The 27,476-nt window shown below is 55.0% G+C and overlaps 1 protein-coding gene across 6 annotated transcripts; it reads right to left on the bottom strand.

Annotated features, from left to right (window-relative positions):
* Positions 1 to 1,150: 1,150 nt before the first annotated feature.
* Positions 1,151 to 27,219, bottom strand: HCFC1 (host cell factor C1). Of its 6 annotated transcripts, none has more exons than XM_036016660.1 (26): positions 26,053 to 27,219; positions 19,707 to 19,855; positions 19,364 to 19,524; positions 18,372 to 18,580; positions 17,131 to 17,215; positions 16,505 to 16,611; positions 15,244 to 15,423; positions 14,758 to 15,117; positions 14,320 to 14,480; positions 13,182 to 13,379; positions 12,599 to 12,823; positions 12,352 to 12,456; positions 11,881 to 12,100; positions 11,435 to 11,577; positions 11,147 to 11,285; positions 10,720 to 10,940; positions 8,391 to 9,918; positions 7,973 to 8,136; positions 6,929 to 7,502; positions 6,181 to 6,504; positions 5,870 to 5,988; positions 5,646 to 5,783; positions 5,104 to 5,289; positions 4,107 to 4,407; positions 3,419 to 3,482; positions 1,151 to 3,189 (listed from the first exon to the last, which is right to left on the bottom strand). In XM_036016660.1, exons 1-26 carry the CDS (start codon positions 26,243 to 26,245, stop codon positions 3,150 to 3,152), a joined length of 6,294 nt encoding a protein of 2,097 aa, XP_035872553.1. In that variant the 5' UTR covers positions 26,246 to 27,219; the 3' UTR covers positions 1,151 to 3,149. The 6 variants fall into 6 exon arrangements, with proteins under 6 accessions (XP_035872553.1, XP_028378379.1, XP_028378380.1 ...); XM_028522578.2 differs by having other exon boundaries at positions 6,929 to 7,505; positions 26,053 to 27,218; XM_028522579.2 differs by having other exon boundaries at positions 6,181 to 6,501; positions 6,929 to 7,505; positions 26,053 to 27,218.
* Between the last annotated feature and the right edge of the window lie 257 nt (positions 27,220 to 27,476).

Genomic DNA, 27,476 nt, shown 5'->3' with positions numbered 1-27,476 from the left:
ACAGGCTGCCTTAAGGCAGATGAGCACGAGAAAGCAGAAGGTGTGTGGGAAGAACCCATGAAGCCTTCTAAAGGCTAAGCATCCACAGTCATCTGTCACACACCTGACAGATCTGCACGACACCCAGCCCTTTCTGGGACCAGCCCCAGACTCTTGCCTACAGCTGAACTGCATCCTCCCACCACTGAGCATTGCTCCTGCTGCTCCAATGTGAGGGACATGTGAGGTCAGGACCCCTGGAGGCCCCAGGATTGTCAGGTCAGAGGTGGTGCAGTGGGGAAGACAGGGCTATGGCTCCCAGGGTCAGGATCAACAGGACCCCACAAGAGCCCAGTGGACTGAGCACCAGGGAAAAGAGCTGGCCCCAAGAGGCTCCTGGTAGAGATGAATTGAACCAGCCTCTGCTGCAACCGTGAGCTGGTCCTGCATGGGAGTGTGCACTTAGCAGGCAGAGATGAAGCAGTTTTGGGTACCAGAGTGAAATTGCAAAGGGGTGGAGTAAGGAGGCAGTCATACTGAATTCTCCCCTTGCTTTCTGCCCCTAGCACTAGCACTAGGGGGACCACCTGGCCACATCCAAGCTCTCCAGGGCCCCAGGCTGGTTGGCACCAAGAATTCGGTGTACCTAATCTTGGCTATACCCTAGCAGAACCGCCCCACCCCAACAGCGGGGCTACCACACAGTTGGTTCAAGAGTTCTGCTTCTTCCTTTCTGGGGCCCTGGCTCCAGTGCACAGGGAAGCCAGCCAGGAGAATCCACTCCTACAGGGTGTGCTGAGTGCTAGACATGAACCCACCCCATGGGTGAGTGTCCCGGAAACTGATATTCTGGGGGCTTCCTTGAGGTCCTGAGTCCTGATGGAAGGTCTGGTTAAGCCCTCCCCAACCGGTGACCTGGCAACCCTTTGCCCTGGTACCCTGTCCTCTGGTCAGGGAGGGAGATTGGCAGAACTACCTAGGGCAATTCAGTCCTACCCAAGGTCGCGGGCTGTGATGGAACCTTAAAACTTGGGAGGCAATTGGGAAATAGAATCCCATTCAAAGACAGGCCCTGCAAGCGGGGCCCTGGGGATTTGGTAGGCTTGGGGATCCCAGCTCCCCACACCCAGCCCCCTCCCATGGCAGCTCCAGTCACAGAGACTACAGGTGGTTATTTCAAAAAAAGTCTTTTAATTGTTCAAAATAGCACAAAACGACATTGCACTATGGTAATATTGAGTCACAGGGGTTACTCTACAATAGATGAACGGGTGTACTGTTCTCAGAAACAAGAGAAATTAAAGGGTGCTTGGGACAAGGGACAGGGAAACAACGGGACCAGGCGAGTGAGCTCCAAGGTGACTAAACATTACATTTTTCCACAGCGAAATATACTATAATACAACAAACCAGAGGCCCCAGAAGGAGCATGGTGGTGGTGGTGAAGCCACAGCTGGTCTCCAGGGCAGACTGGGAGAAGGGTGTCTGGGACGATGGGCCACTCAATTTCAATCTTGTGTGACCTGCTTGTAAGCCTTGCTCCTTGCCTAAACTTTAGGTGTGGGGCAGAAAGTAGCTCATTAGCCACCTCAAAGGAGAGCCTCCATCGAGTCTGATCCTAGGACTGCACAGCCTGGGGACAATGCTGCACATTCATAGACCAGGGGGGCGGTGCTGTATGCCTCCTGCACCCCCAGGCTCCCTCTTGGGTGAGGCCACTCACCCTCTCAGACTACCTCTGAAAACGGGGTCCCCTTCATGCCCCCACCTCACCTTTTCCTTCCAACTTTGCCTGCAGAGCGGGTGGCTGCAGGAAGCTGCGATTAAAGTGTGTCAGATACTCTAAGCCAGCTATGTATGCCAAGGAAGGAACCTGGGGGTGGGGGGTGGTGAGTTCTGTGAACCAGGACCAGGAGGACCCATTGCTTCTGGGCTGTCCTCAGAAACCGGACTTTAGGCTCTCAGATTTTCAAGCTCAATCCTGTGGTGTGATGTGGAGCACTCGCCCATGGGGAGTAAAGTTTGACAGCTCACCCCTCCTTTGTCCCAGAGGCCCAGGGACAGGCAGAGGCCAACAAGAGGAAATTGAGCTGGGCAGCAAACACCAGGTCCATAAGGGGGATTCCATCCATGCCTCTCCTGCCCTGGCTGCCCCCTGCTTTTCCTCCGAAAAGATGCCTGCCAAGGCTTAGCCAAGGAGAGAATTAAAAAAAAAAGAAAAAAAAAAAGGAAAAAAAAAAAAAGATACACATTCTGTACATGGCTAACAAAAAAGGGACAAAACCCCACACGCTAAGGCTAAAATTACAATAAAAATGTTAGCTTCAATTTCAACTTAAAAAAAATACAACAAATGCAGCAGTTGGTGATGTGGCCCCTAGCCCTGACCTGGGGGGGCCGAAGCCAGGCTGGAGGGGAGGGGGCTTCTGTAAGCCCCAGTGGGAGTCAGGTTTTCACAGAACACTGTTCAGGCCACCATGGGACCCCTTCTCCCCCTTTTTCTCCTCTTGTTTTAAATGGGAAAGAAGACAGAAAGGGAGAGGAGGTGGGGTAGATAAGAAGGCCTCTGAGAAAATATAAGCTTCTGGTGGGATCATGAAAGATGGGATGGGTAAGTTGAGGGTGGGCTGTTAAGTGGCAGGAAAAGCAATGGGAAGAAAATAAAATCAGACACACCCAGCACAGGGTGCCCCACAAAGCCTCTCTGGCTTCTAGGAGCAGAGCAGGGGAGGAGGATTGAGGGGTGGCCTTGCTCTGGCCTCAGTTCCCCTCAACCATGCCTCTGACTGCCCCCTGGAGCCAAGGGTGATAAACAGCAAGAAGCTAGCAGGATGCAGAGGTGCACGCCTCCACTTCTTTTGCATCTTTGCTCTAAGTTTGTGTCTCTCCCCATCAGGGCCTCTGGACTCAGAGGGCAGGCGCACTGCTCTCACTTGGCTCACTGCTCTTCCAGACCTGCCTCTGCTTCCACCCAACAGCAATGGTAAAATGTGCTTTCTTGATATTATTTTATAAACAGACAAGAAAGGAGAGAGAATGAATGGTGGCCAGTAGCTTGGGAGGGTGTGAGCGCCAGGTGGGTGGGATGGGCAGGTAGGGCCCTGGAAGGTGATGTTCCTGAAGCAGGGGCGGGGGTCGGGAGAGGAATCCAGGTGCAAGCCAGCTGCCTCTCACTGACCATCTGCCTTAGATTTCTTTGGAGCGGTTTTCCTGGGAAAATGGAAGGAAAAGAGAAAGCGTTAGCATGTCTCCTGACAACACTAACACTGCAGACTCACTGCAGGTTTCTGGCTGGTACCCAATGGAGGCTCACACCCAGTTAGGCCCCTCAAGTCTTTCAGGAAGTGGAGTCCCCTACTATTGCCACTGTTCCTTCTTCCCAGAAGCCATCCACCCTCAGTCCCAGAAAGTTCCCCCCAAAAAGGAGATTCCTGCTTACATTTCTGGAGAGGACATGGGCCGCTTGTTGGCTGGCTTGGTGCCAGGGGTGTCTTTACTGGTTTCTAAAAGGAAAAAGGGAGAATTGAGCAACACAGCATGGTGGGTCACATAACTTCCATCACACAGCCATCCTCAGGTTGAGAACATACCTGTACCCACCCCTGCACCCACAGCCTCTCAGCCCTGCAGCATGACCAGCTGAACATGACGGCCCCTCTGGTGGGTGCGCTCCCCATGGTCCTGACCACCTGTGTGCTACCCTTCAGGGTGGCCCTGGACTCAGGTTAGAGCCCCTCATTGTCCTCCTTGGTCAGCCTTGTGGGAGCTAGCTTGTAACTTGACAGGGCAGCCTGGAGCCTCCACCATCCTGCCCCTTGTCCACTGGGTTCCAGCCACACCTCGTGCCCCCTACTTCAGGCTCTTCTAGTCCTTTCCACACCGTCTCACCTCAAACACCCCTGGGAAACTTTCCCTGAACCCTCAGATGAAGCAGGGTGCCCCCCACAAGACACCTCCACAGTACCCTAGGCCATCCCTCCCCCCCGCCCCCACAAGATGATAGGTAAAGACCCAAAATTCAACCTGGAGCTGGACCCCCCCACCTACCTGATGCTTGCCAGGGGCTTCCACTCACCAACCTGCCCCTCCCCAGAGGCTGCCCAAGGAGCCCTGTGAACGACACGTACCTTGCAACCACCTCACTTGGGTGGCTGGGCCATAGCCCTTCTCGTTGCGGGCGGCAATGCGGAAGATGATGGCGGGTTTGGTGGTATAGTCGATGTGAGCGTTGGAGAGACTGGATGACTGCACGAGGCACGAGGGGCTGGGCCCGCAGTACACCCGCATGAAGGCCAGCTGAGCTGGGGCTGAGCTCTTGGCCTCGCCGCCGGCCTGTGAGCTCTGGATAGCCAGGTACACCGAGTACTCAACGATCTTGCCGGAGGTCACAGAGGGCGGTTCCCAAGTGAGGTGAGCACCATCTGGACTCTAGAACCAAGGTGGCAGAGATCGAGTTGTGCTATCCTCAGCCTTTGCGACTTGATCTCACCCTGCCTGTGCCAAAACCACTCCACAACTTCCGGACCTGACGGCTCATACTTCACCACTCCTCCTAGCACAACAGACTTATTTCATGGCAGAGTTCAAGGAGCTCCAGAGAGATGGCCTCATCTGCCTCCATCTGAAGAGCAGCTTTGTGTATGTAATGGCAAAATAAAATGAACAGGAACATAGAATACAGCCTTCCTATACCCAATCTGACACCTAATGATTTGTCAGCCTCTTGGTTGCCTCAGTTTCCTCTTTGGGGAAAATGGAGCTAACAGGTCCCAGACCTCCTCAAGATAGCCTAAGAATTAGATTAAAAAGACAAAACAAAACAAAAAAACAACACGTTGAACATGTCATGTAGTAGATACTCAATGAATATCAGCTGCCCTGTTAGAGAGGAAGAATGAGGCCAGGGGACAGGAAGGAACTTGCCCTTGTCAGCCTGGCAAATGGCGACAGTACGAGTAATAGTTTCACCCCAGACCTGGCCAACTCTGCCCACATCTTGTGGCCCCCTCGTGAGTCACCCCACCCGGCCCAGCACTGTGTGTGAACTCAGCTGTGGCCTGCTCTGCTATAGTTGGGCAGGGGACCTGCCAGGGACCAAAAAGGCCGCTCTGCCGCAAGACTCACTTTGCTGATTTTAATGGCACAGGGGGCCCCTGGGAAACCAGGCAGACACGTCTTAAAGGCTGAGATCTCGCTGAAGGGCCCCCGGCCACAGGCATTGATTCCAGCAACACGAAACTTATAGGCTGTGCCAGGCTGCAGTTCATGCTTCTTCAGCTGGTTATAGTCTGGAACAGTGCCCGAGTCGTCCTGGGTAAAAAGGCCGGAAGAATAGGAAGAAGGAGAGAAGAAAAGTGACATAAACCCTACTAGGGCAGGCAGAACCTTTTTTCCAACCTGGGGACCATGGAGGTCCACGTGGGAGAGGGGAGGGGAGGAGGGGAGTAATGGCATCCCGTTCACAAGAGGGGAACCGAGCGTCTTCACTGCTTCAAGGGGAGCAGGCAGAGGGCGTGCCGGGGAAAGCTCTGCACGTGGCCGTCCTGGGGCTGGCCCTGAGGTGGAGGGCATCCCTGGGGAGCTTCAGAAGTTTCCTCGAGCTTTCGTATGGGCCTCATGGCCAAGGCTCCACCCACCTGAAGACATCAACTCCTGGGGACACTTACATCAGATGAGACAGAATCATCTGGTGGCAGGAAATAGTGTGTCACCATTACATTAGTGCCCTTAATAACCCCCACATCAAACCACTGATTCTCTTTCTTCACGGGAGCTTTACTGGGTGGGGGTGGTAGGTCTGGCTTCTGGAAGACAGAAGAAAAGATGTCAGGCCCTCAGCCTTCAGGACCCAGAAGCAAGGACCCCAGAAGCCCCATCAGACCAGACTCACCACGCCCAAGGACTCGATGCCATTAGCCACCTCAGTCAGGGTAGCAGCAGCCTGCAGCTTAGCGGGACTGGACCCCACCACTGGCTGGGGGGCCACAAATGTGTTGGAGGGAGCCAGGCCTGGGGGGAAAGGAGTCAGTGGGAAAGATCTGAGACATGTGGCTTCTGTGTGGGAGTCCCTCCCTCGGGCCAGGCCACAACCCATTCGTGCATGGAGGCCCAGATACCCCCTAAACCTCTCCCCAGTCAAATGAGTTCCCTTAGGACGATGCTACAGGAAATGTGCACGTGGCCAGACTGGGCTCTGCTTACTCTCAGTGGCTGTGGACGGCAGCAGGGCCACAGTGCTGGGGACAGCCCCAGCCAGCTCGCTGAGGCAGTTGCTCTCAATGGTCGGGTCATTGAGGCTGTCGGCAGGAGCCAGGGCCTCCGTGGGGAGGTGGTGGTGCTGCTGCTGGGCCTGTGCCTCCTGCAGCTGCTGCTGCTGCTGCACCAGGGCGGCTAGTTCTTGCTGCGTCAGTACAATGGGGATGGTGGTGGCCTGGCCCTCCTGGCCCTCCGCTGACAGGTGGCCCAGCTCCGCTTGTGTCACAGCTCCCGCCGCCTCGGATGTGTCCATGGGCTCCCCACTGCCTGCTCCAGGATGGAGAAAACTACTACTCAAAAGGGACACCAGCCAGGGAGAGCCCATCCCTGGCTTCCCAACAGCACCTCCAGGGTCCCACTCAATACTATGGGCAGTGCTAAGGGACACAGACCCTGCAAGCCTATCCCACCAAGCTTATTTCTTGGCATACCTCTACGCTGCCCTTCCCCAACCAAGGGGTCCTGCCCCCTTTCTGGGTGCCCAGCCCAGCCAACGTGCCCATCCTCCATCACGTCTGACCCACATGCTACGTGGCAGGGAACAGGCCTCCTCTTCTCTTGGCTGCTCATCGGCAGGGGGGATCCACAACCCTGTGTCCTCACTCCTCCCAAGGGGCCCGTCACCTTCCCTCTGGGGCTCTTGTCTGGCCTTCACCTCAGACAGTGTGATGAGCTGCTCATCCCCTGCACCTACCCATGACGGCCTGCTGTGCGGCCTGGAGCACAGCCTGGATGGCCAGGGCCTGGGCTTCCTCCGTGGCTGCAGCCTGGGCAGCCGCTTCAGCTGCAGCAGTCACCGCCAGCTCCTCAGGGGTGAGCCCTGTTACCATGAGGGTGGTAGTGCCTGCCTGGGCCTCGGCCATCAGCTCTTGGGGAAGTGACAACTGGTCTACTTCAGACTGTGTGGGTGGAGGTGGCTGGACCACCACAGTGGCCACCATGGCTGAGTTGGCAGGCTCCTGGCCTGAGGATGGGTCCCCTGTACTGCTCAGATCCACAGCGGCCTGGAGCTCAGAGGTCTGCGAGGCTGACAGGACCTCGGTGGACTCCCCCATCAGGGGTGTGGAGGCAGACTGCAGGAGTTGCTGCGGCGGCAGCTGCTGGCGAGGCCCTGGGGAGGCCTGGAGCTCCTCTGGGGGCTGCAGGATGTCAACAGCAGAGAAGGGCATGTCAGAAGTTTCTGTGTTGGCTATGGTCACTGTTATCGTGGCCGGGATGGGGACTTCGGTGGTCAGAGCCCCTGGGGTAGTCTCAGTCACTGATGAGATCTTCTAGAAAGGGAGAGAAGCCCCTGTCAGAGGGGAGGAGAGGCCAGAACCAGGTAGCCTCCATCTTTCCTTGTGGACCTGGATTCCCATTCTCAATGGACCAGCATAACCCTACTAAATGGGGGAGGGGGTCGTCGGGTCACTGAGCAGCAGAGGTGTGGCAAAAGGAAAGACCTTTGAGAACTGCTGGCCAATTTTAACCCATCCTCAGAGAACCCTCTTCGTCTAGTCAAAAAGGGATGCTCAGATAACCGCCTTGCCACTCTTACAGGCTACAATGAAAGAGCAAGCCATGGGACTGGGGGTTCCTGCCCCTGGCCCCATCACGGCAGGAAGCTGCTCTTTCAATCTGGAAAAGGGACCAGGAGCAACACTGTGCCTGGTACAAGAGCGACACCCAGTGTCCGACTCCAGAACAGCATGGGCCAAAAGCACAATGGGAAGAAGCAGGATCCTTCTCGGGCTCTTACCGGCACGGAGGGGCCAGGGACTGGTGTGGACTGTGTCACGGTAGTCACAGCTCGTGTCAGCGTGGAGGACACAGTTGTCATAATGGCACTGGAGCTGGTGATGTTCACACTCTCGCCCTGGGTGGTCTCCACCTCTCCTTGGTCACTGGCAGCTGGTGGGGGATCTGTGGGGAGTCAAAGTAGGTGACAGTCACTTAGCCAGCAGGGGCCTAGGGGTGAGGCTGGATAGGAGCCCCAGGGCCTCTACCTAGGTTTGCCACTAGAAGATGAAGTTGTCAGGAGGGCCACCTGTAGGTAAACTGAGTCCCACAGAATCTGTTGGGCACTGGCTAAATAGAGCTTTCAGCCACCACTTCCCTCACCCTTTGAGCTTTGGGTTCCAGAAGCCCACGGATGCCAGGCTGGCCGCTGCACTCACCTTGATTTGAACTCATGTTGGAGGTGACGGTGGTGGCCGTGTGCGTGGTGCCTGTCTCGTGTGTCTCACAGGGGGGATTGGAGCACACCCTCTGTGTTGGGAAAGGAGCCAGCAATGAAGCACTGGTTTGGGGAGCAATGGTGGGCGGTGCTGCCCCCTCTAGCCCGGACTCCAGGGTCCTGAGGGAGGGGGTGCTGTCAGGGAGCAGGGCACCCACGCTGACCGACATAGTGGTGCCAGTGGACGTGGTCTGGTGGGTCTCACAGGGGCGGCTAGCAGGGGCCTGCTGTCCCCCCTCAGGATGGCCTGCACCTCCACCGGAAGTGGCCGTGGTGGGTGTATGGGTGGTGCCTGTCTCGTGGGTCTCGCAGGGTGGATTGGAGCAGGCTTGCTGGGCGTTGCATGCATTCGAGGTAGTGGCCGTGTTGGTGGTGCCCGTCTCGTGGGTCTCGCACGGTGGATTGGCGCAGACTTGGGTCACGGTGGCCGAGGGGCACAGCAGCGCCTCCAGGGATGTCACAGTCGCAGCAGAGCTCGGTGAGCTCTCATATGCAAGTATGGGGATCCCCTGCATCTCACCAGGCTCTCCAGTATACATGGTGGAGAGGGCTGTGGTGGGGGTGTTGGTTGTGTGGGTGTGATGTCCCTCCAGCTGATACTCCATGGACACCAACTGACCCAGATCGGCTACAGGGCTGTCCTTGCTGCTGGGGCCGCTGGGCCTAACTTGGCTACTTGTAGAGGCCAACTGAGCAAAAGTAGTGCTGTGGTCTCCAGCCTCTAGTGCCAGACTGTGCCCAAGAAGTGGGCTGTCTGAGCACAGGGCCCCGCTGGCCATCACAGTCATGGTGGTGCTGGTCGCACTGGTCTGGCGAGTTTGGCATGAAGACTTGATAGAACCGAGGGCTCCCTCCGGTGCCCCAGCAGCCGCACTGACCCGAACCATAGCAGGGGTGGTGGTGGCCACACAGGTGTGCCGGGTGTCTCGCTGCTGGCCGGTGCCAATGCTCGACATGGCAGTGGTGGCGGTGCTGGTGGTACCTGTCTCGTGGGTCTCACAGGGTGGGTTGGAGCAGCCATGCTGCCCAGCCATGTTGGAGGTGGCAGTGGTGGCCGTATTGGTGGTGCCTGTCTCATGGGTCTCACATGGAGGGTTGGAGCAGACGCGCACCACACTGCCATTCTGCTGCCCTACCGTTGAGGTCACAAGAGAAGCGGCTACCTCCTGCCTGTCACAGACAAACTGCATTTGGGTTGGCTGTGAATGCCCTCCAAGGTTAGCCACAACGGTGGTAGTGGCTGTGTTGGTGGTGCCCGTCTCGTGGGTCTCACAGGGTGGATTGGAGCACACCAGTGTCACGGTGCCAGGCTGCACGTCACCCTGGCCAGAGTCAGCAATGGTGACAGTGGCGGTGGGCTGTTCCGTAGTAGGTGAGGCCAGAATGGACACAGGGAGGTCGTGTACAGGCTGGGCCTCAACCCCACTGGGTGCCGTAATCAGAGTCACCTGGGTAGGCTGGGAGACGGGCTGGAAAGATGCCAGACAGAAGTGTTAGTGCCACAGCTTTCCATCTATTTGTCCTTCGCAATGTCCTACAGTGTCACCCAGAGCAGCTGAGACCACAGACCTGGTTCCTATACACCCTCTGATCCCAAGACACTGACTTGCTCAAGGAACAAAGAAGAGGTGCTGCCTCGCCCCAAGGGCCACAGGGCCTGGGTGGGGCCAGCCCTGGTTAGGGAAGGAACCCTGCACCACACAAAGGCCAGCAATAGATGCTTCACTAATTCCAGGAATTCAGCTTAAGCTATATGAGGAAAGAAAAATGCTGCATGTACGTTAAGATAATTGGTCATGTAGTCTACATCACAAAAAGGAAGAACCTAGTGTTCAAAAACTAAATGACCAAAATGTATCTCAACGACAGACTGTTAGTAATCAAGAATTATGATTCTGGCCCTGACGGGCATGGCTCAGTTGGTTGAGCATCCTGCAAAACGAAAGGTCGCTGGTTCTATTTCCGGTTGGGGCACACACCTGGGTTGCAGGCCAGGTCCCTGGTTGGAGCACGTGTGAGAGGCAACCAGTGGATGTTTCTCTCACACATCAATGTTTCTCTCCCTCTCTTTCTCCCTCCTTTACCCCCTTTCTAAAACTAAGTAAATCAAATCTTTAAAAATGAAGAATTGTGATTCTGCAACAGGGAACACATCCCATGGGTGCTACACCTGGCGCACACAGTAGCAGAACAGGCTGTGGCTCCCATGCTCTCCCACAGCCCTCACTGACACCCCCCTACACCCCCCACGCACTCCCAACCCACTTTACCTGCATGGTGATGGTGGGGGTGGTAAGACCACTGGCCGCTGTCAGTGTGGTCTGAGCAGCTGACACAGTGATGGCAGTGGGGTTGATCACCTGGCTTGAGAGGGTGGCAATGGTGCCCAAGGTGGTGATGGGTGTGGCCAGAGAGGCGCTGGTACTGTGGCCCCCAGCTCCAGCAAGGCTGGTGGAAACAGTGCCGGTCATCGTGCCTAGGGTTGTGACGCCTAAAGGCAGAGAGAGGCAGGATGGAGATGAAGCTGCTGCTGGTACCTCTTTTCCAGCATTTTCCCTCCCTGGACAGGGCTGGGGGCACTGGGAATTCTAGACTGCTCCCAACAGGAACCGAAAGCTCCAGAGAGAGTACGTGCACCCTCCCTCAACCCTCCCATGGGAGGGAGACCCAGAAAAAATACTCAAAACAGCTACATACCCGTGGTGCCCTTCACAACCAATGTGGTGACTGCTGGTTTGACAGCAGAAACAGTGACAGGGGTGACCAAGCGGACGCCCCCCATGGGCACGGTGCGCAGGATGGTGCCCGGCTGTCCAGGGGCCCCCTTTAGTACCACCTGGAACACAGTGGAAACCATCCCCAATATCACTCACAGGTTGGCCGGATCCCATGATGTCCCCCCTTCCCAGGACCCTCAGGACACATTTGCTCTGCTCAGATATTGGACTGGACAGTGGGGTGAAAAGAGGGTCAGGCACACCTCACCTGGGTCACTCCTTGCTGCCCGTGGCCAGTGGCAATTTTGGGGACAGCAGTGATGATTTTTGCGGGTGCTCCAGTTCCCGAAGTCATAACCTTGGTGGTAATAATGGTGATGGGGGACTTGATGCCAGGACTGCTGGTCACACCTGGACAGGGCAGAGAAAGGGTAGGCTGGCATCAGGCTGGGCTCCTGAAGCTCCACTAGCGCTAGCTCCCACATCCCATTTCCTGTAGTTACTCCTGATGTCCCTCACTTAAAAGGATGAAGTGCCAATTACAGCCACACTCTGCCACCTCCCTACGAACCGTAAACAAAATGCAAGGAAAGGGTAGAGAAGAGGGGGAAAAAAACAAACAGAAACCAAGAGCATGCCAGACCCTGGCCTCTATGCCTGTCTGGCATTAGCCTCCTAACAGTTTGGTGCCCACCCACTAGGGGAAACCACTACCTGTGGCGCCCGCCTGCGTGATTATGGCTGACATGGGGATGGTCTTGATGATGGTGGTTGTGCCAGGCTTGGTGGTACTGGGGGACACGCTGCTGATGCCTAGGATGGTGGGCTTACTCCCAGCCCCACTGGCCTGCGTGGTGGTGATGATGGTGGTGGGCTTGCCATCTGCTGAGGTCACCAGCTTCAGGATGGTCCCGGCTGGCAGGGGCCCTTTGGTCTGCAAGGGAAAATAGGTGGAGGAGGGCAAGGCGGACCGGCATCACTGCCAGGACGGAAACAAAGTCTGATGGAAACTGGTCTGACTATCCTCCACCGCAGCCCAAACAGCACTGGGACTATTCTGAAGATCGTGGTGACACGACTGAGCAGCAAGACTTTCTGTGCAACACGAGTTTCAAGGGATCTTCTCTAGGCAGGGATGCAAGTTCTACTTGCTTGACTTGCAGAGTCTGGGACACACAAGCTCACCTGGATGATCTGAGTCACTGGGCCCGTAGATGCCTGGCCTGTGACCGCCGAACTCTGAACTGGTTTGGTCTGGACCACCGACATCACTTTGCCCAGGTTGGAAATCTAAAAAGCAAAGAATGGAGCAGGGAGTTATCCGGAAACCAGTCAAGGGCGTGGCCTGGGCTGGGGCTCTCCTGGCTCAGGCCCAGCACAGTACCAGAGCCTGGCAGTTGTCATATGCAGCAGGGTGGCACCCATCACTCACCAGAGCACTACCTCCTGGGACAGAGATGGGGCTCTTCACCAGAGTGATGGTCTTGGTGACCCCACCCACAACTGTAGTCACCACCTGGGCTTGCTGGGCCACAGTCACAGTCCCCGACTTGTGCACTGTGATGATGGGGCGAGTGGATGTGTTGGCAGCGGAGGAGACGGAGGTCCCCACCTGGGCAGCTGCAGTCTTCAGCATACGAGTGGCCGGGTTGCTCACCTGGGCGGGGGAGAAAGACAAGCCATGGTTAGAACCAAGAGCTGGAGCCTCTATCTAGGAGGTCCCAGCAGGCCTACAGGTCGGCTCACCTTTTCCAACTCTTCCCCTTTCCCCTTGCCAGACTGAAAAGCTTGGTTTGGTTGACTGAACAACCCAACCCCAGGTCTAGCCTAAGGCTGTGACACTCCTAAGGGTGAAAGGTTATTCCAGAGCCCAATGCAAGCACCAATCATAGACCAACAGCCTCTTGGGTTGGTCTGAAGCCCTGGAGAAGCGACCACTGTCAGATTATACTTACTGCCCAGAAGCCCCTAGCCCCAAGGCTATTGGCTCAGAACCAGGCCCGAGGGATGCTCACCATGACTGGCGAGGAGGCCACCTTCACAGTGGCAGGGAGGGTGGTAGTACCAGGTGTCACAGCCACAGTTTTGACAATGGTGGTGCCTGCTGGGACACTCAGCACTGTGGGCGCCGAGGAAGGAGGGATCTTCTGGGTGGCAGCGGCTGCAGCGGCCAACGCAGCCATCCCACTCATCTGTGGGTTGCTGCCGATCACCTGTGGTGTTCACAGGGAGCGTGAACCAGAGGACTGGCTCCACAGACTTCACCAGGGAGCTTCCTTCCCGCCCAGGGCTCCTCACAGGAGCACCTCAAATTTTCTGGCCCCAAACCTGGACTCCTACCACTGAGCAGGCACAGTGGGCCCAAGGCAGGAGTTTGTCAGCAGCTCTGGATCTTTTCTAAAGACCAGTCAGAGATGGCTCCCTCTTCATGGGCCTGGGTCAACCATCCTCCCCACCTTCAGCTCCTACCCTCAAGCTTCAGAATAAGAAAGTTCACATTTAAAAGGCCTTTAGGGGCCTGACAGGTACCTCAGGTGGTTAGAGCATCATCCCAACACACCAAGGTTGTGGGTTTGATGCACAGTAAGGGCACATACAAGAATCAACCAATGAATGCATCAATCAATAAGTAGAAAACAAATTGATCTCTCTTCCCAATCAATAAAAATTTTATAAAAACCTCACAAATATTAAAAAAATTCAAAAGGCCCTTGGGCCCTGGCCTGCGTGGCTCAGTGGATTGAGCACTGGCCTGCTAATGGAAAGGTTGCTGGTTCAATTCTAGGTCAGGGCACATGCCTGGGTTGTGGGCCATGCCACCGGTTTCCCAGTTGGGGGTATGTGAGAGGTAGCCAATCGATGTTTCGCTCCCTCTCTTTCACCCTCCCTTCCCTTCTCTCTAAAACAAAATTAAAACAAAACAAAACAAAAACAACTACAAAAAGGCCTTTGGGATCAGATGGCAAGGTGGTCCTTCTGAGGCATTAACTTGTTCATTCTTATTAATTTGGCAATGAAAGGTCACCTCATCAGTGCTCTACTGATGAGAAAGGCCCTGGTGCTGCAGCTGGGTGGGATTCTAACTCAGTCAGGGCACCATCAATCACTGGCAAGTCCCGCCCCACCCAACCCAATCTCAAAATGGCTCCTCACCGTGCCCTGAGCGCTTTGTGAAGGCACAACCATTCGAACGCCTGCAGGAAGGGAGGTCACCGTGACAGGGGCTTTCCCAGCCTGGCTGGCAGGTCGCATGGTGACCAATGGGGTTCCTGTTGTAGCCTGAGGACCAGTCACTTTGAGAACAGCAGGGACACCTGGAGAGAGGGGGTGGCCATGAGCAGAGGCTCCCCCCACCCCGCAGTCCCTCTGTTGGATCCTTCAGCATTTAGACACGAACCACTGGTGCTTCTTGTCTGGCCTTTCCAAATACCCTCTGGTGACAGTCTCCACAGGAGGGACTGAGTTTGCTTCCCCACCCCAAGCACTAGCACTCTAACAAGCCTGCACTAATGACTGCCAGGCATGCTGCTTAGCAGCTCTTACTCAGGGACATACTCTCCCGGTGGGCCAGGTGCCTGGGCCCCAGCTCACCTTGAGTCCTGGCTGCAGCGGGCACAGAAATCGAGCTCCCAGGCACCGGCGGCAACACCTGGATGGTGGTGGTGGTCGGGGGCGTGGCGGCAGCCTGGGGCAGGAGTGTGATGCCTACTTGGGTCAGTGGCTGCACAGCAGGTGCGGCTGCTGCAGGGGCAGGGCTCTTGGGAGGGTTGGTAGGCACAGACGGGACTGGATTGGGTGTGGGGGAGGTGGCAGTAGCAGCCGTGGCAGGAATGTCATATTTCTGGAGCTGCAGAAGGTAACTGTCGGCGGTTGCCACTGCCCCCCAGCTCACCTCCAGGGAGTTCGTGTTGGCTCGTACCAGCTGTACCCGGGCTGGAGGTGGTGGCTTTTCTGTAAGAGAGCACAGTCAGTGAGGAAGAAATAGAGGCTTCAGGGGTGAGCGCGAGGGAAGGCTATGCCCTCAGGCTCAGCTGCACTGCGGAGGGCCCTAAGGCTGCCTCCTCCAGTTGGCTTTACCTGTTTCCAGGTACCACAGGTCCTTGCAGCAGACCTGGTTGTTCCAGGCCTTTCGGTAGCCATCACGCCCACTCCAAATGTAGAGGCGGGTATTGATTGCTACAGCGCAGTGGCCAGCTCGGGCCCGGGGAATATTGTCCTCCAGTGTGTCCATCAGGATGGTCTCCCAGGCCATAGTATCTGGGGAGAGCGGGAGGCGGAGGTCAGCAAGGGGGCAGAGGATCCCACAACTCCTACTAGCCCTTTGGCCTTTTGCTGTCAGGGATGGAGAATTAAAGCCAGGAAGTCATCAAAGATCACTAAGCTAGAAAAAAAAAAAAACAAGAAAATGCTAAGCCTTGACCTACAATCTGGGAAAACTATTTGAAACACACGTTTCACCTCTTGCCCATCAAAATACACAAGATCTTATAAAAAGAGACGGGGAAGGAGAAATGTAAGTTATGAAAAAGGCAACAGATCTAAAAAAAAATTGAAGTACTACACTCGAAATAAGAGAAGTACAAACTTAACCTGTAAGATGCTGGCAGTCTGATTTCAGTGCCTGTTGCAGCCGGGGCTCAAGGTGAGCAGGGGGTACGGGGCTGGCCCGTGGGAAGACTTAATCACTTACTGGGTTTGGTGAAGAGCAAAAGGTTTGACAGTCACTGTGCTGGCACTCTAGGGGTGTCTACGCGGGCGTAGCCACCGTGCAGGGCAGCTCGGCAACAATTCTATCTTGAGGTTGTCACCCTTCAAATACACTTGGCACGTGGGTGACAACGGTGCAAGGATACTCAGGCAGCAGTGTCTATGCAGGTTTCAGCACCAGGAGAGCAATTCAAAAGAATGAGGCCACTTGGCATGTGGGGATGGGATGGTCTCCAAGACAGAGGAAACGGAAAAGGCCAGGTGTGGCTCTGTGTAGAGCAGGCTCCCGTTTTGTTTCTAAAGGAACGTTTAGGCAATGCTTGTATTTACAGAGAAGTCCCTGCAAGGGGGATGAGAAACTACCAAAGTGGCTGCCCCTGAGAAGCAGAATGGGAGGCTCTGCACCCTCAGGTGTATGTACTTCTGTATGTCAGACCTTGTGCAAGAAGAGCCTATTCATCAAATGAAGAGGGTCTCTCCAAACACTCTGACCAATGGCTACTTCTCATAGATTCCAGAGGCACAGGCCTCAGAGGCTTTGCTCCCTGCACATCCCACACAGCTCTCGGGGCCAAGAAGGGCCAACCTTCACAGCCCTCCATAGGCCACTCCAAGCCCGAGGAGGCCATACCCAGGTTGAGACAAGCCAGTGTGTTGGTACACTTCCACTCCTTCTCGTGTGTGGCCACTTTGACGTCATCCATGACGAGAGGCACCCAGCCACCAAACACGTACATTCTGGGACGAGGGAGGGAAGAGTAGGAGACGATTGTAGAGGAGGTGCCAAGCTAGAGGCCACCTCTTCCATCCAGAAAGTTCTAAACACACTTGGTCCTCTAGCTCTCCCCAGGAGAGTTCCCTAGGGTGCACGAAGCTCTCAATGTTGCCCTCTTCTGCTTGGTGGCTCAGCCCTCACAAGAACTGTGTCACCTCCACTATATGGAACCACTATTTAGCTCATCTAAAGCTCATCTCAGTCCCCATCATTCTTACATTCAATTTGGGACCTTGGTATTGATAAAGACACCCAGCTATTTATACGCAGAGAATCTAGAATGGTCTGTGCCCCTCTACCCTGAGTCTGTCTTCTCTCTATCCCCTAGGGTGGTAATGAAAACAAAGGGCTGCTAAATACCAGTCCAGGCAGAAAGAGGCCTCCTCAGAATTACTGGAACAAAACTGAGAGCCTTTTGGGGCCAGGGGTGATGGTGGGCAGGGAGAGGGCTAGGAAGAGAAAAGCAATGGCTAGCTACTCACTTGTTGCCTATAGTTGTGGCTGAGTGGAGACTTCGAGGAAGAGGTGCTACTCCACTGAGACTGGGCTTATTCCACGTCAGAGTCTCTGTGCAGAGCAATGGAGATAGGAGTTAGCCACAAGTGATCAGAAACATGCCCTCTGACCCAGAGGAAGTTTCCTGGCCTCAGAAAAGGTTCTGGAAGGTGGGTACCAGCCAATCCAGTCCAAGAATTCCGTGCCTGGCCTCCCTATAGCCAACGGGAGGCCAGTGGGTCAGGTCCTGGCATTTCTCAAGCTGTGTTCACAATCTTGGCAATTAATGTCTCTTCAAAGACCTGCTACGTGCTGGCACTGCTCTTGGGGTTGGGGTAGGAGCAGGGAGTGTGAGACATGCCACTGAGGGTCCTACTCTCCACAAAATACATTCACACACACACCACCTCCGCTGTCTACAGACTGAGCGTGGGAAAGCATCACGCTCCTGGGAATTCCACTCACAAAAACCTACTTCTTTTGAGTACCCACGATGACCTAATCCACTTTCCAAAGATATGTTGTCAGCCGCCTTCTCTCCTCAGCCTTCTTCAGGTTGAAAATCCATTCTTTTTCCTACCATTCCTAACACCCCACTGGTTACCAGCCCAAGCAGCCCCCAGAAGTTTCATGGGCTCAAGATCCCATTTGACTTTGACAAACCAGGATGCATGACTCCTGGTACAGCCTGACCACCGATAAATCGGCAAGGACTGACTAATGCCACCTAATCTAAACAACTCAGTTTTATTTTACTTTTTAAAATTTACTTTTTTAGATTTTATTTATTTATTTTTAGAGAGATGGGAAGGGAGGGGAAAAAAGAGAGAGAAATACCGATCAGTTGCCTCTCGCACGCCCCCAGTGGGGGACCTGGCCTGCAACCCAGACATGTACCCTGACCGGGAATTGAACCACCAACATTTTGGTTCGAAGGTCAGCACTCAGTCCACTGAGTCACCCCAGCTAGAGCTAGACAATTCAATTTTAGAAAGACTCGTTCTCCCCTTGTTCTCCTATGAGCTGGCAGACAAGTTTTCTTAAAAGCAATGCCGTAAACTCAAGGCAAAGATGACTGTCCCAAATAGGGTATCTCCCTTACCTTCCTATGACAAAGAGACAAGCAGGACCCTCCTCTCCGTGAGCCCCACCCCAACCACCCTATGCTGGCCACCCAGCAGACCAGCTCTGCTCTGAGGCTACCAGAAAAGCTGCACCCACATCTTACCAATATCCAGGGTCCAGAGGTCCCCCAGCCGGCAGCCACTCATCCCTCCGTAGATCACCAGCTTGGACTTCTTGTTGTCTTTCTCAGTATAGACTACGGCAGTATGTGACTCCCGTGGTGGCGGCAAGACGCCGTAAGTGATAGGGATGTCCCAGGCTACCACTCCGGAGCCTGGCCGTAATTCTAGGATGTATAAGTCATTCAGGTACCTGGAAAAGAAAGGTCAGTTATGGCTAGCCCCAACTCCAGGTGCCAGAGGGCTCACCAGCTTCTATGGGTGAATTGTGGGTTCCCTGGGACACAAAGGGGGCTATGGTCACATGAACAACTTCTTCTACCCTCGCTGCCAAGGAGGCACTGCCAAAAGCTACCAAGGATGACCATGAGTCCAAGAGGAGTGGCAGGACAGGGCATGCTGGGCTGCCTTGCACAAGGCTGGGCATTTTATCAGGGCCTCCAGCTTGGTATTACTTCCAGACTTTAGAAAGGCCCTTGGTTACCGGCCTTGAAAAATAAAAATAACCATTACTGCCTTGACCGGTGTGGCTGAGTGGGTTGGGCATCGTCCCGCAAACCAAAAGGTCGCTGGTTCAATTCTTGGTTAGTGCACACGCCTGGGTTTCGGGCCAGGTCCCCCGTTGGCTAAGTGTGAGAGGCAATTGACTGATATTTCTCTTCCTCTCTTTCTCTCTCCCTTCCCCTCTCTCTAAAAATAAAAACCATCACTAACCCTTCAGGCAGCAGAAACCTCAGAAATCGCTGGCTCTAACTGAATCCAAGGAGTAGGAACCAGCCCAAAGCAAAGACGGTTTTGACTCCCTGGCCTATCTTTCCCGACATCTCCTCCTCAGGGTTAGAGACCTCAGAGCCCAAAAGCCCCTTACAGAATATCTAGTGCCACTTCTTTTTTCACAAAGGAAAGGGACTTGGCACGGTGAGGCGTGTTGGTTGGATGGTGTATGGGATTCTACATGAAGAGGACACAGCCTCACCGTGGAATGTTGTTCTTGGGGTCCTCGCTATCATTGGCCAAACCTCCAAACAGGTAGCATTTGTTGCCCACGAGGGAGAAGCTGTGCCCAAGCCGAGGACATGGAGGGGGCCCATTTTTGGGCGTCTTTGCTTTGAGTCTCTTCCATTCCCAGCGACTTGCCTGCAAAATCAAGACTGGGTGGTTAAATCAGCGATGAGCCTGTCTTCTGGGCCCTGGCTATTTGTCATGTAGGGAGGAGCCGGCCAGCCTCCTGAGCAGCCCCTTCACCACCTCATTCCCGCCTCACCACCTCCACCCCACCCCCCAGCCACAACTGTAAGAAGCACACCAGGGGCTGTTACCTGGAGCTCGTAGAGGTCATTGCTGTACTTCCCATACTCTACCATTCCACCAAACACCAGCAGGCGAGTCCCATCACACACAAAGCCATAGGCTGCACACCCAGGGGGGATGTCCCCTCTCACAGCTGGGATGAACCACTGGTTGGTAGCTGGCAAACAAAAGGAAGCAGAAGTCAGGACAACTTGGAAACTCCTAGAACCAGAGTCCCCACACCTCTCATTCCCCAAATCTACCTGCTGACAAAATACAGCCCAAACCCTGGCTGGTGTGGCTCAGTGGAATGAGCACCAGCCTGCGAACCAAAAGGTCACCAGTTCAATTTCCAGTCAGGGCACATGCCTGGGTTGCAGGCCAGGTCCTGCAACCCAGGGGGCATGCAACAGGCAACCTATGGATGTATCTCTTGCACATAGATGTTTCTCTCCCTCTTTGTCCCTCCCATCCCCACTTCAAATACATAAATAATTAAATTCATTCATTCATTCATTCATTCAAAATATGGCCCAAGAAAGGAGGGGCTGACACATCGACTCTATTCCCAAGGATATGGGGACTTTCTCCTTTGAGTATTCAAGTGTCAGTCCTCTATCTCAGCCATCTTCAAAAGCTCTTGACCTCAGAGGCTACCTCAAAACAGCCTGCAAGCACCCTGTTTCTCATCAAGTTTGCCTTAATAAGCCAGGAGTCACTACTGACCAAGGTAATTCATCAGCTTCTGAGAATATGGTCACTGACTTCCTTCCCCTACCACTTGGTGGGTCTTCAACAAAGAAACTTCTAACTCTCTCAGTGGCCCCACGCTCCTCCTCCTTGGGGCCATGGCTGTAGCTTTAAGTGGCTCAAATTGTGACTGGTACTGGCTGGTGTCCTTCCTCCTTGCAGGTTCAGGGCACCTGAAGGAAGCCAATCAAGACAGCCTGGCCTGCTGGTCAGGGGGTGGGTAGCGAGGACACACAAGAACAATCTCTGCTGGTGTCTCCTAGGTTATGGTCCACAGTCACCTTCTCCCTATGCCATCACCACACCCCTCCAGAACACTGTCAGAAGCCAGAGGTAGCAGCAGTAACTTGAGCTTCTGCGGCAGTCTCAGTCTCTGCCAGCCACAGAAGGTTCCCCAAAGCCCATCACCATTAGCTGGAGGGTGGGCTGGGAAAGCCACTAAGAAAGAGGGTGAATGAGAAGCCAGGCAGCAAGCCTGGTGGCCCAGCCTTCTGTGATGTTCATGACTTGCCCTCTTTTGAGTCCTTGCATTCAACACCCCTCATACCAGAGGTGCCAGGGCTTCCTGGAAAAGTAATGGGGCAAACGTCCTCCTCTCTTTTGAGGAGTCCCTTTCATCACATGTTATTTAAAGGACTGTCCTCTAGATGATATGCCACACTCTTTCCAAAAATCAAATGGAGGGGGGGCTGTCAGAATCAACTCTGCTTGTTTCCATGCCCCTTAATCTGTTTTGGTCAACATGAGCAAGCAAAGGGATTGGGATTTGGCTGTAAATGTAGCACTTCCTAGGACCTGAGTGGGGGTTAAGCTAGTCCAGTGGGGAGGGCCTTGGGAGGCCCCAGCTGCTCACGGTTTCTTGCCTGACCTTCCGCCAAGCATGCAATTGGTCACTGACCCAGATCCCTCCTCTACATGCTGGGTAACCCAAATCCTATGTCATCACCCCCGAGGCCCAACATGCACTTCACCCCAAAAGGCCTGCCCTCATCTACAACCACAAGTGCACCTCCAGAGACAGTTACAGCCTTTTCTGTCACTGCCCGCTACCCAACTGCACAGGTTGGTTTGGAAGAAGCTCTCTGTCCCCTCTGTAGTTTAGCTGAGTCACAGGGACTTCAAGATGCCTAGCACCAATCCTCCTCTCCCCTCCTCTGCCACTTTCTGAGTACAGATACAATGCTGTACTGCCTGCCATGCGCAGGCACCCAGACCCCAGGTCCCAGGTCAGTGCCTTGCTCTCATTCCTAGTGCAAACACACACCAAGAAAAGCCAGCAGCTTCTCATGCTGAGGCGAATTGCCCTGCAAGTAATGGTCCCTGAAAGGGACCTCATCCAAGTCAGTGGGATAAAAGCTGGCAGAAACCTCTGAGATCACCTCGGCCAAACGTCCTTCAACTGATAAAGGAACAGAACCCAGGAGGGGAAGTGACTTACCTGAGGTCACAGAGAAAAACAGACAAGAACCTCATCATCAACTTAAAGTGATCATTAGGTGCCCACCTCTGGGCCCCAAGCACAGGGAGCACTGGCCACCCTCACTCACCCGAGCACTCTTGTGGCTGCCACACATAGCTATGGGGCCATCACTCAGAGCTGGGACAAAACAACATGGCAAATGGAATCAGCCCACAGCTTTCCCGCCACACTGATCCCTGACCCAGCTGCCAGGCTACAAGTAACCTGGGATGTCCTAAGAGCTCACAATTACCAGCTCATTCTATGGTACCCAAGAGGTCTCGATCTCATTCTAGAACACTCCAGGCAGGGTAGAGGCCCTCTGCACCCCCATCAGCAGCATTCTGTCAGGCAATGCAGTTTCTAGTATGAAATTGCCAACTCTGTCTCTTCATTTCATCCACAGTCCCAATTCCGCCTCCGAGATGGCACAAACAACCATCTCTTAAATACAACAGCTGCTTGCAGTCACCCCTTAATAGTATCTCTAACTCATCTAGTGGAGGGCATCGTGTAACCTAAGCTCTGGGTCCCCCATTCTCGATGTGCTCTGGTTTTGTCACCACTCTCAGCTGGGAGCAGGGTTTGAGGAAAGGAGGCTGCCTGCACCTGGGACCCTTCACGGGCTGCCCAGAAATACGACTCCACCTTCTTTCTCCTCAACAACACTGAAACCCCAGCTTCTGTGTTTTATCAGCTCCCCCCATACTGTGCCCTCTGTCTGTAGTTGCTGCCACCCCGTCAACCTCTACACATCACCACCTAGAGACCCATCCCAATACAGTGGGTAGGTAGATGGTCAAGCTACACCAGCTGCCTTTTTGTTCCCTCTGTCATGCTGAGACACTTCCTGTGTGGCAGACACGGTGCCGGGTGCTGGGAGGCACTGAGCACGGAGGAGACAGCTCTCGTACTCAGATTCCCAGTCCAGTGGGGAGGCTGCCATGACCTCCTCCTGCCATGGGAAGAGCAGCCTGGAAAGAGGTCTGCACTGAGCAGGGGCAATTATGGGGGGGGGGGAAGCTTCTCAGAAGAGGTGACCACTGGAGCCAGGCCTCGAAGGGTGAACAAGACTTCCCGACAAATGAAACTAACAGGGCCAATCAGGAAGTAACTGCAAGAACCATGTGAGAAGAGAGGGCCCGGAAGGAGGGGGAACAGATTTGAGACAAGTTTAATTCAGTGACCAATTAGCTACAGGGACAAAAGAACAGGGAGGTGTTTCCAAGGTGGTGGCCTCTGCCTGTTAACTGAAAGAAACAGCCCAACAGTCTCCATGAAGGTCTGTACACCCGCCAGACTCCACAACCAGCTGGTGGGGTGACCCTGGACCTGTCACTTCCCCTCTTGGACCCCAATTTCCTCATGTGCAAAAACAAGGAAGTTCTATTACACGTTTTCCAAGGCTCCTTCCAGCTGAAACAGGTGGCAGACCTTAAAGAACCACTGAGGCCAACTAGCCTCGGGTGACTGTTTGGCAACCAGCTTTGCCCTCCCCTCACCAGGTCACACCCCACCCTGACAGCACCAGGTCCTCTGTGTAATCGGCTTTGCTAGGTTGAAATAAAATTCCCTGAGGTCAAGGACAGTAGCTACCCTAAGACCTCCCAGAGGCCAGTCAAGTGTCCCACAGGTGCTATGGTGACTGCAGCAGAAGAGGAAGGACAAGCACTTTTTCTCACAAGCTTACCACCCCTCGGCCCCTAGTCATCCCCAGATTGTTGAGCTAACCAAAGGAGCAAAGTCTAAGCACAAAGTACAAGGGCGCATATACACCCCCTGAATGTGCCCCCTGGAGTCTTTTATCTTAGCAACAGGAATGCTTCCTTATCAGCAAGTCTCTGAGCACTCATCCTGCAGAAGATAAAGTGCAAGAGAAGAGGCCTAAGGACAATATGCTCTGACCTCATTTAAAACAAAACAAAGGTAAGCAGGAAAGCAGCTGTGGGGGCAGGCGACAGCTAAGGATGACAGACATCTGCGCCACCAGTGGTGGGAGAGGGGCAACACCAAGCCCCATCTCTTCAGAGAACACAAGAACCTTGCAGCTACAGGAAAGGCCAGAGAGATCCCTGTTCAGTTATTTGACCATGTTTGATGGAGCATAAACACTCCTGAACAGATAGTGGGGTTGCTAGTCGCTCTCCTGGGAAGTCACCTAAGGAGTTGATTAGGGCAATTTCCAAAGTGCTCCCCTGGAGGAACTGAGGCTGCAGCCCTTCAGAGGGTTGGCTATCTGCTACTACACAACATATCCTTACAGTCTGGGAATAAATCAAGGCCAAAACGATCAGTTCATTGTAACAAACGAATATGTAGAGGCCCTAGGAAGAAGTGGACTTTGGAGCTGATGCTAATTAGGCCCCTGCCCTACTTTCTAAAATGGTATTTCCCTGCCAAAGAGCCTGCTCCAGGCCTTGCAAGAATAAAGTCAGTCCAAGGAGCTGAGGTTCTGCTCAGGGCAACGGCCTCTCTAAAAACAGCCATGCCCCTCAGCCTTACCTTACTGGGCTAATTGCTGCCACCGCAGCTGTCTGAGCTGGCACAGAGTGCCACCAACCAGCCTGGCCTCGCTGGAGGCAACAGGTGCTGAGACCCGGAATGCAAAGGGTCACTGCAACCCCCCAGCCTTTGAAAGTCAACTGGGTCGGTTGGGGGCAACAACCTGCAAGGCTCAGAAAAAATTGCACTCTGCCTGGGGATGGGGCGGGCGGTGGAGGGGGGCGCACCCAACCACGAACCCGGCTCCTCCAACCGTTGCCACTCTAACTAACTTCTCCCTCAGCCTGCCAACTCTCCACCCTAGAGCAACCTCAAAACTGGAGGAGGTGCCCAGACTCAAGGACCCAATACTGGTACCATCAGAGCCCTGGAAAAGTAGATCTGGAGCAAACGGACTTTGCTAGATATGATGGCAAGAGGGAAAGAGCTGGCAGATGGCCCCTGGCCATGTCCAAAGGAAACACACCTCCCTGTTGCAGCAAAGGAGAGCTTCCTAAAAGACTACTGTCTGATGGCTGGGGGGGGGGGGGGGGGGGGGAGGTCGGGCGCGGGCTTTTCCCAGCTCATGCCCTAGTCCCTCAGGCTCTCACCCAGAACAGAAACAGTAACCCCTCCTTTCGAACAAGGCAAGGCGCTATGGGCCACCAGCCATTCAACAGCCCACTCAGAATAAGGCAATAGGTGTGCAAACCAGGCCAAGTGGCCACCATAGGAAAGGGGGCTGCAGGAGGACGCTAAGTCCTAGAGACCTAGCAAGCACACCTGGCAAAAGGCTGAAAGCCTTTGACATGCCACCAATACCCGAAGACGGGTGCAGCACAGTGTTCAGTCTGCCATCCAATCCCGCCCCTCGCAAGGAAAGAATGAGGCCTTGGGTTTGGGGGAAGCACCTAACCTCCTCAAGCTCTCAGGAAGAGAAGAGTCAGGAAAGGGACCACCTAGCCAGGTAAGGGGCACTAGAATTTATCTCCTACACCCAAGGACCAAGAAAGCCGGTAATTTGCAGAGAAGCATTGCAGAAGTGAATGCCAAGAAGAGGCGGTGGCAATGCTGCCTGACCTGTGGTTTCCCAAGGCTCCTGCACCATCTGAGAAAGGTTGCCCACAACCCCCAGAAATTGGGTTTAGGCTGCTCGACTCTGCCCCCTTTCTCGAGACAGAACTCATCTGCAATCTAGAAGTTGTCATATCTCCCGAATGAGCACTAGCGATGAATAGATGAGCAGGCGCAGGAGGACGAAGAGAGGGAGGGAAGGAGGGGGTGGGAATCTGCCTGCGCCAAAGGGACGCTTCCGCCAGCCCGCCAGCCCGCCAGCCCGCCAGCCCGGGTAACGGTGTATGTCTGAAGTCACCACCGCTAACGACGCCCCCGCACCAGCCGGACTAGACAGTTCCTCTTCAATAATGAAAAAACCACTCAAAAACAGGAGAGTCAGGGATTGTAAGATCAGGGAAAAGAGCAAAGGCACAGCAGACCAAAGGGTCAGAGAAAGCAGATCACTGAGGAGGAGAAGGGAGGAATAGGAGGAGGGAGAGAGAAGGAAGATGAGAAAGAAAGGAGACAGGTGAGGAAAGTGATAGAGGGAGGGAAAAGAGAGAGAGGGAAGAGGAGAGAGGAGATGGAAGGAGGGAAAGATCCGAGGACCCAGCGAGCTTTGCACTCACCCGTGTTGTACACGTGCAGTTCATCCACTATCCCCTCGTTGCCGCCGCCAAACACCACGATGAGCTCCTTGATAGCCACGGCGCGGTGGCCGTGACGGGGTCGGGGCACTGGACCCGACCAGCCTACCACTCGCTTCCAGCGGGGCTGCAGGAGCACCGCTTGCGAGTTGGCGGGCGACACGGCCGAAGCCATAGTTCCAGGAAAGGGCACGGTGGGAAAAAGTCACCAAGCGGGAAGGGAGCCCCCCAACACCTCCCACACACCCCCTTTCGTCTAAGGCAGCTCTCACAGACAAGCAGTTCCTCACACAGCGGTGGACGGCTCCATGGAGGCCGCCATCTTAACTATCCTCCTTCCCTTTGGCTCTTCCCCTCCTTCTCGCTCACCCCGACTCCTCAAGAGCGCCCCGAAACTGTCGAGCGCCTAGGCCAGAGAAGCTGGAGGCCGTCGAGTCTCGCCGCTCTGACTACTCGTCCGGACGCTCCTGCTTACAAGCTGGAGTGGGAGGCTCTGGGAGCCGCCATCTTGAGCCGCCTCTCTCTCCTCCCTTCCTCAGTCGTAGCCCTCACCCGCCGGAAATGGCGGAGCCCCGGCCCGGTTCCCACACCCCCCAAGTCCCCTGCACTGGCCGGCTTCCGGGGCGGGTGGAAAGGAGCCACAAGCGCCGCGGTTGTCCCAGCCCCGCCGGTGCTCAGACCACAATTGTGGGAGCCGCCATCTTGAGACCGTCCCGCTTCCCCTCCCAGCACTTAGTGCAGCCGCCGCTCCCGAAACAGTCTCGACACTCGTAAGGAATAGAGGCGCGCCGGAGGCCAGTGGAATGAGCTCGAGTTCTCGGGGACTGTTCGGAGGCTTGCACTGTACGGCTTGTGAGGTCTCGAACCTCTCCCCTCAGTCCGCCTCTGCTGCTCAGGCTGCGCCTGCCGCCCTGGAAGCCGCCATCTTGAGATTAGCTCCCCTTTCTCCCCTATTCTCTTCCTCCTGGGTCAGTTCTTCCACTGCAAACCAAACGCAAGGAAACGTCCTATCCTCGCTTCCCGCCTTATGACTCCTTCCCACAGGAGCCGCTTCAAAGAGCCAGAGTTACGCCCCGAAGTGGCACCTGTACGGCATGAGGAGCGGTAACGGCAGGGTGCTCATGCCTCCTCCCTGGGAGCCGCCATCTTGTGTGAAGAAGTAACAACTAAACATGGCGGCGACGACGGTCGGGCGAGGGGCGGGGTTGGGTGACGTCACCGCCACCTCCAGCCCTCGCTCGGGTACGTCTCTGGCGCGCCTCTAAAAGAAGCCTCTGCACTGCCCCGCGGCGAGGGCCTGGGGTCACTGCGCGCTTGTCTAGGGCTCAGGCTGCGCCCGTGTCAGGTGCAAGCGCGCCCAGCCCCGCGAGCCCCCTCAACGCTCCTCCACGCCTCCGCCCTGGGAG

Source organism: Phyllostomus discolor, chromosome X (assembly GCF_004126475.2).
Source record: "Phyllostomus discolor isolate MPI-MPIP mPhyDis1 chromosome X, mPhyDis1.pri.v3, whole genome shotgun sequence".
NCBI classification, from domain to species: domain Eukaryota; kingdom Metazoa; phylum Chordata; class Mammalia; order Chiroptera; family Phyllostomidae; genus Phyllostomus; species Phyllostomus discolor.
This window is presented reverse-complemented; position numbering and strand designations above follow the sequence as displayed.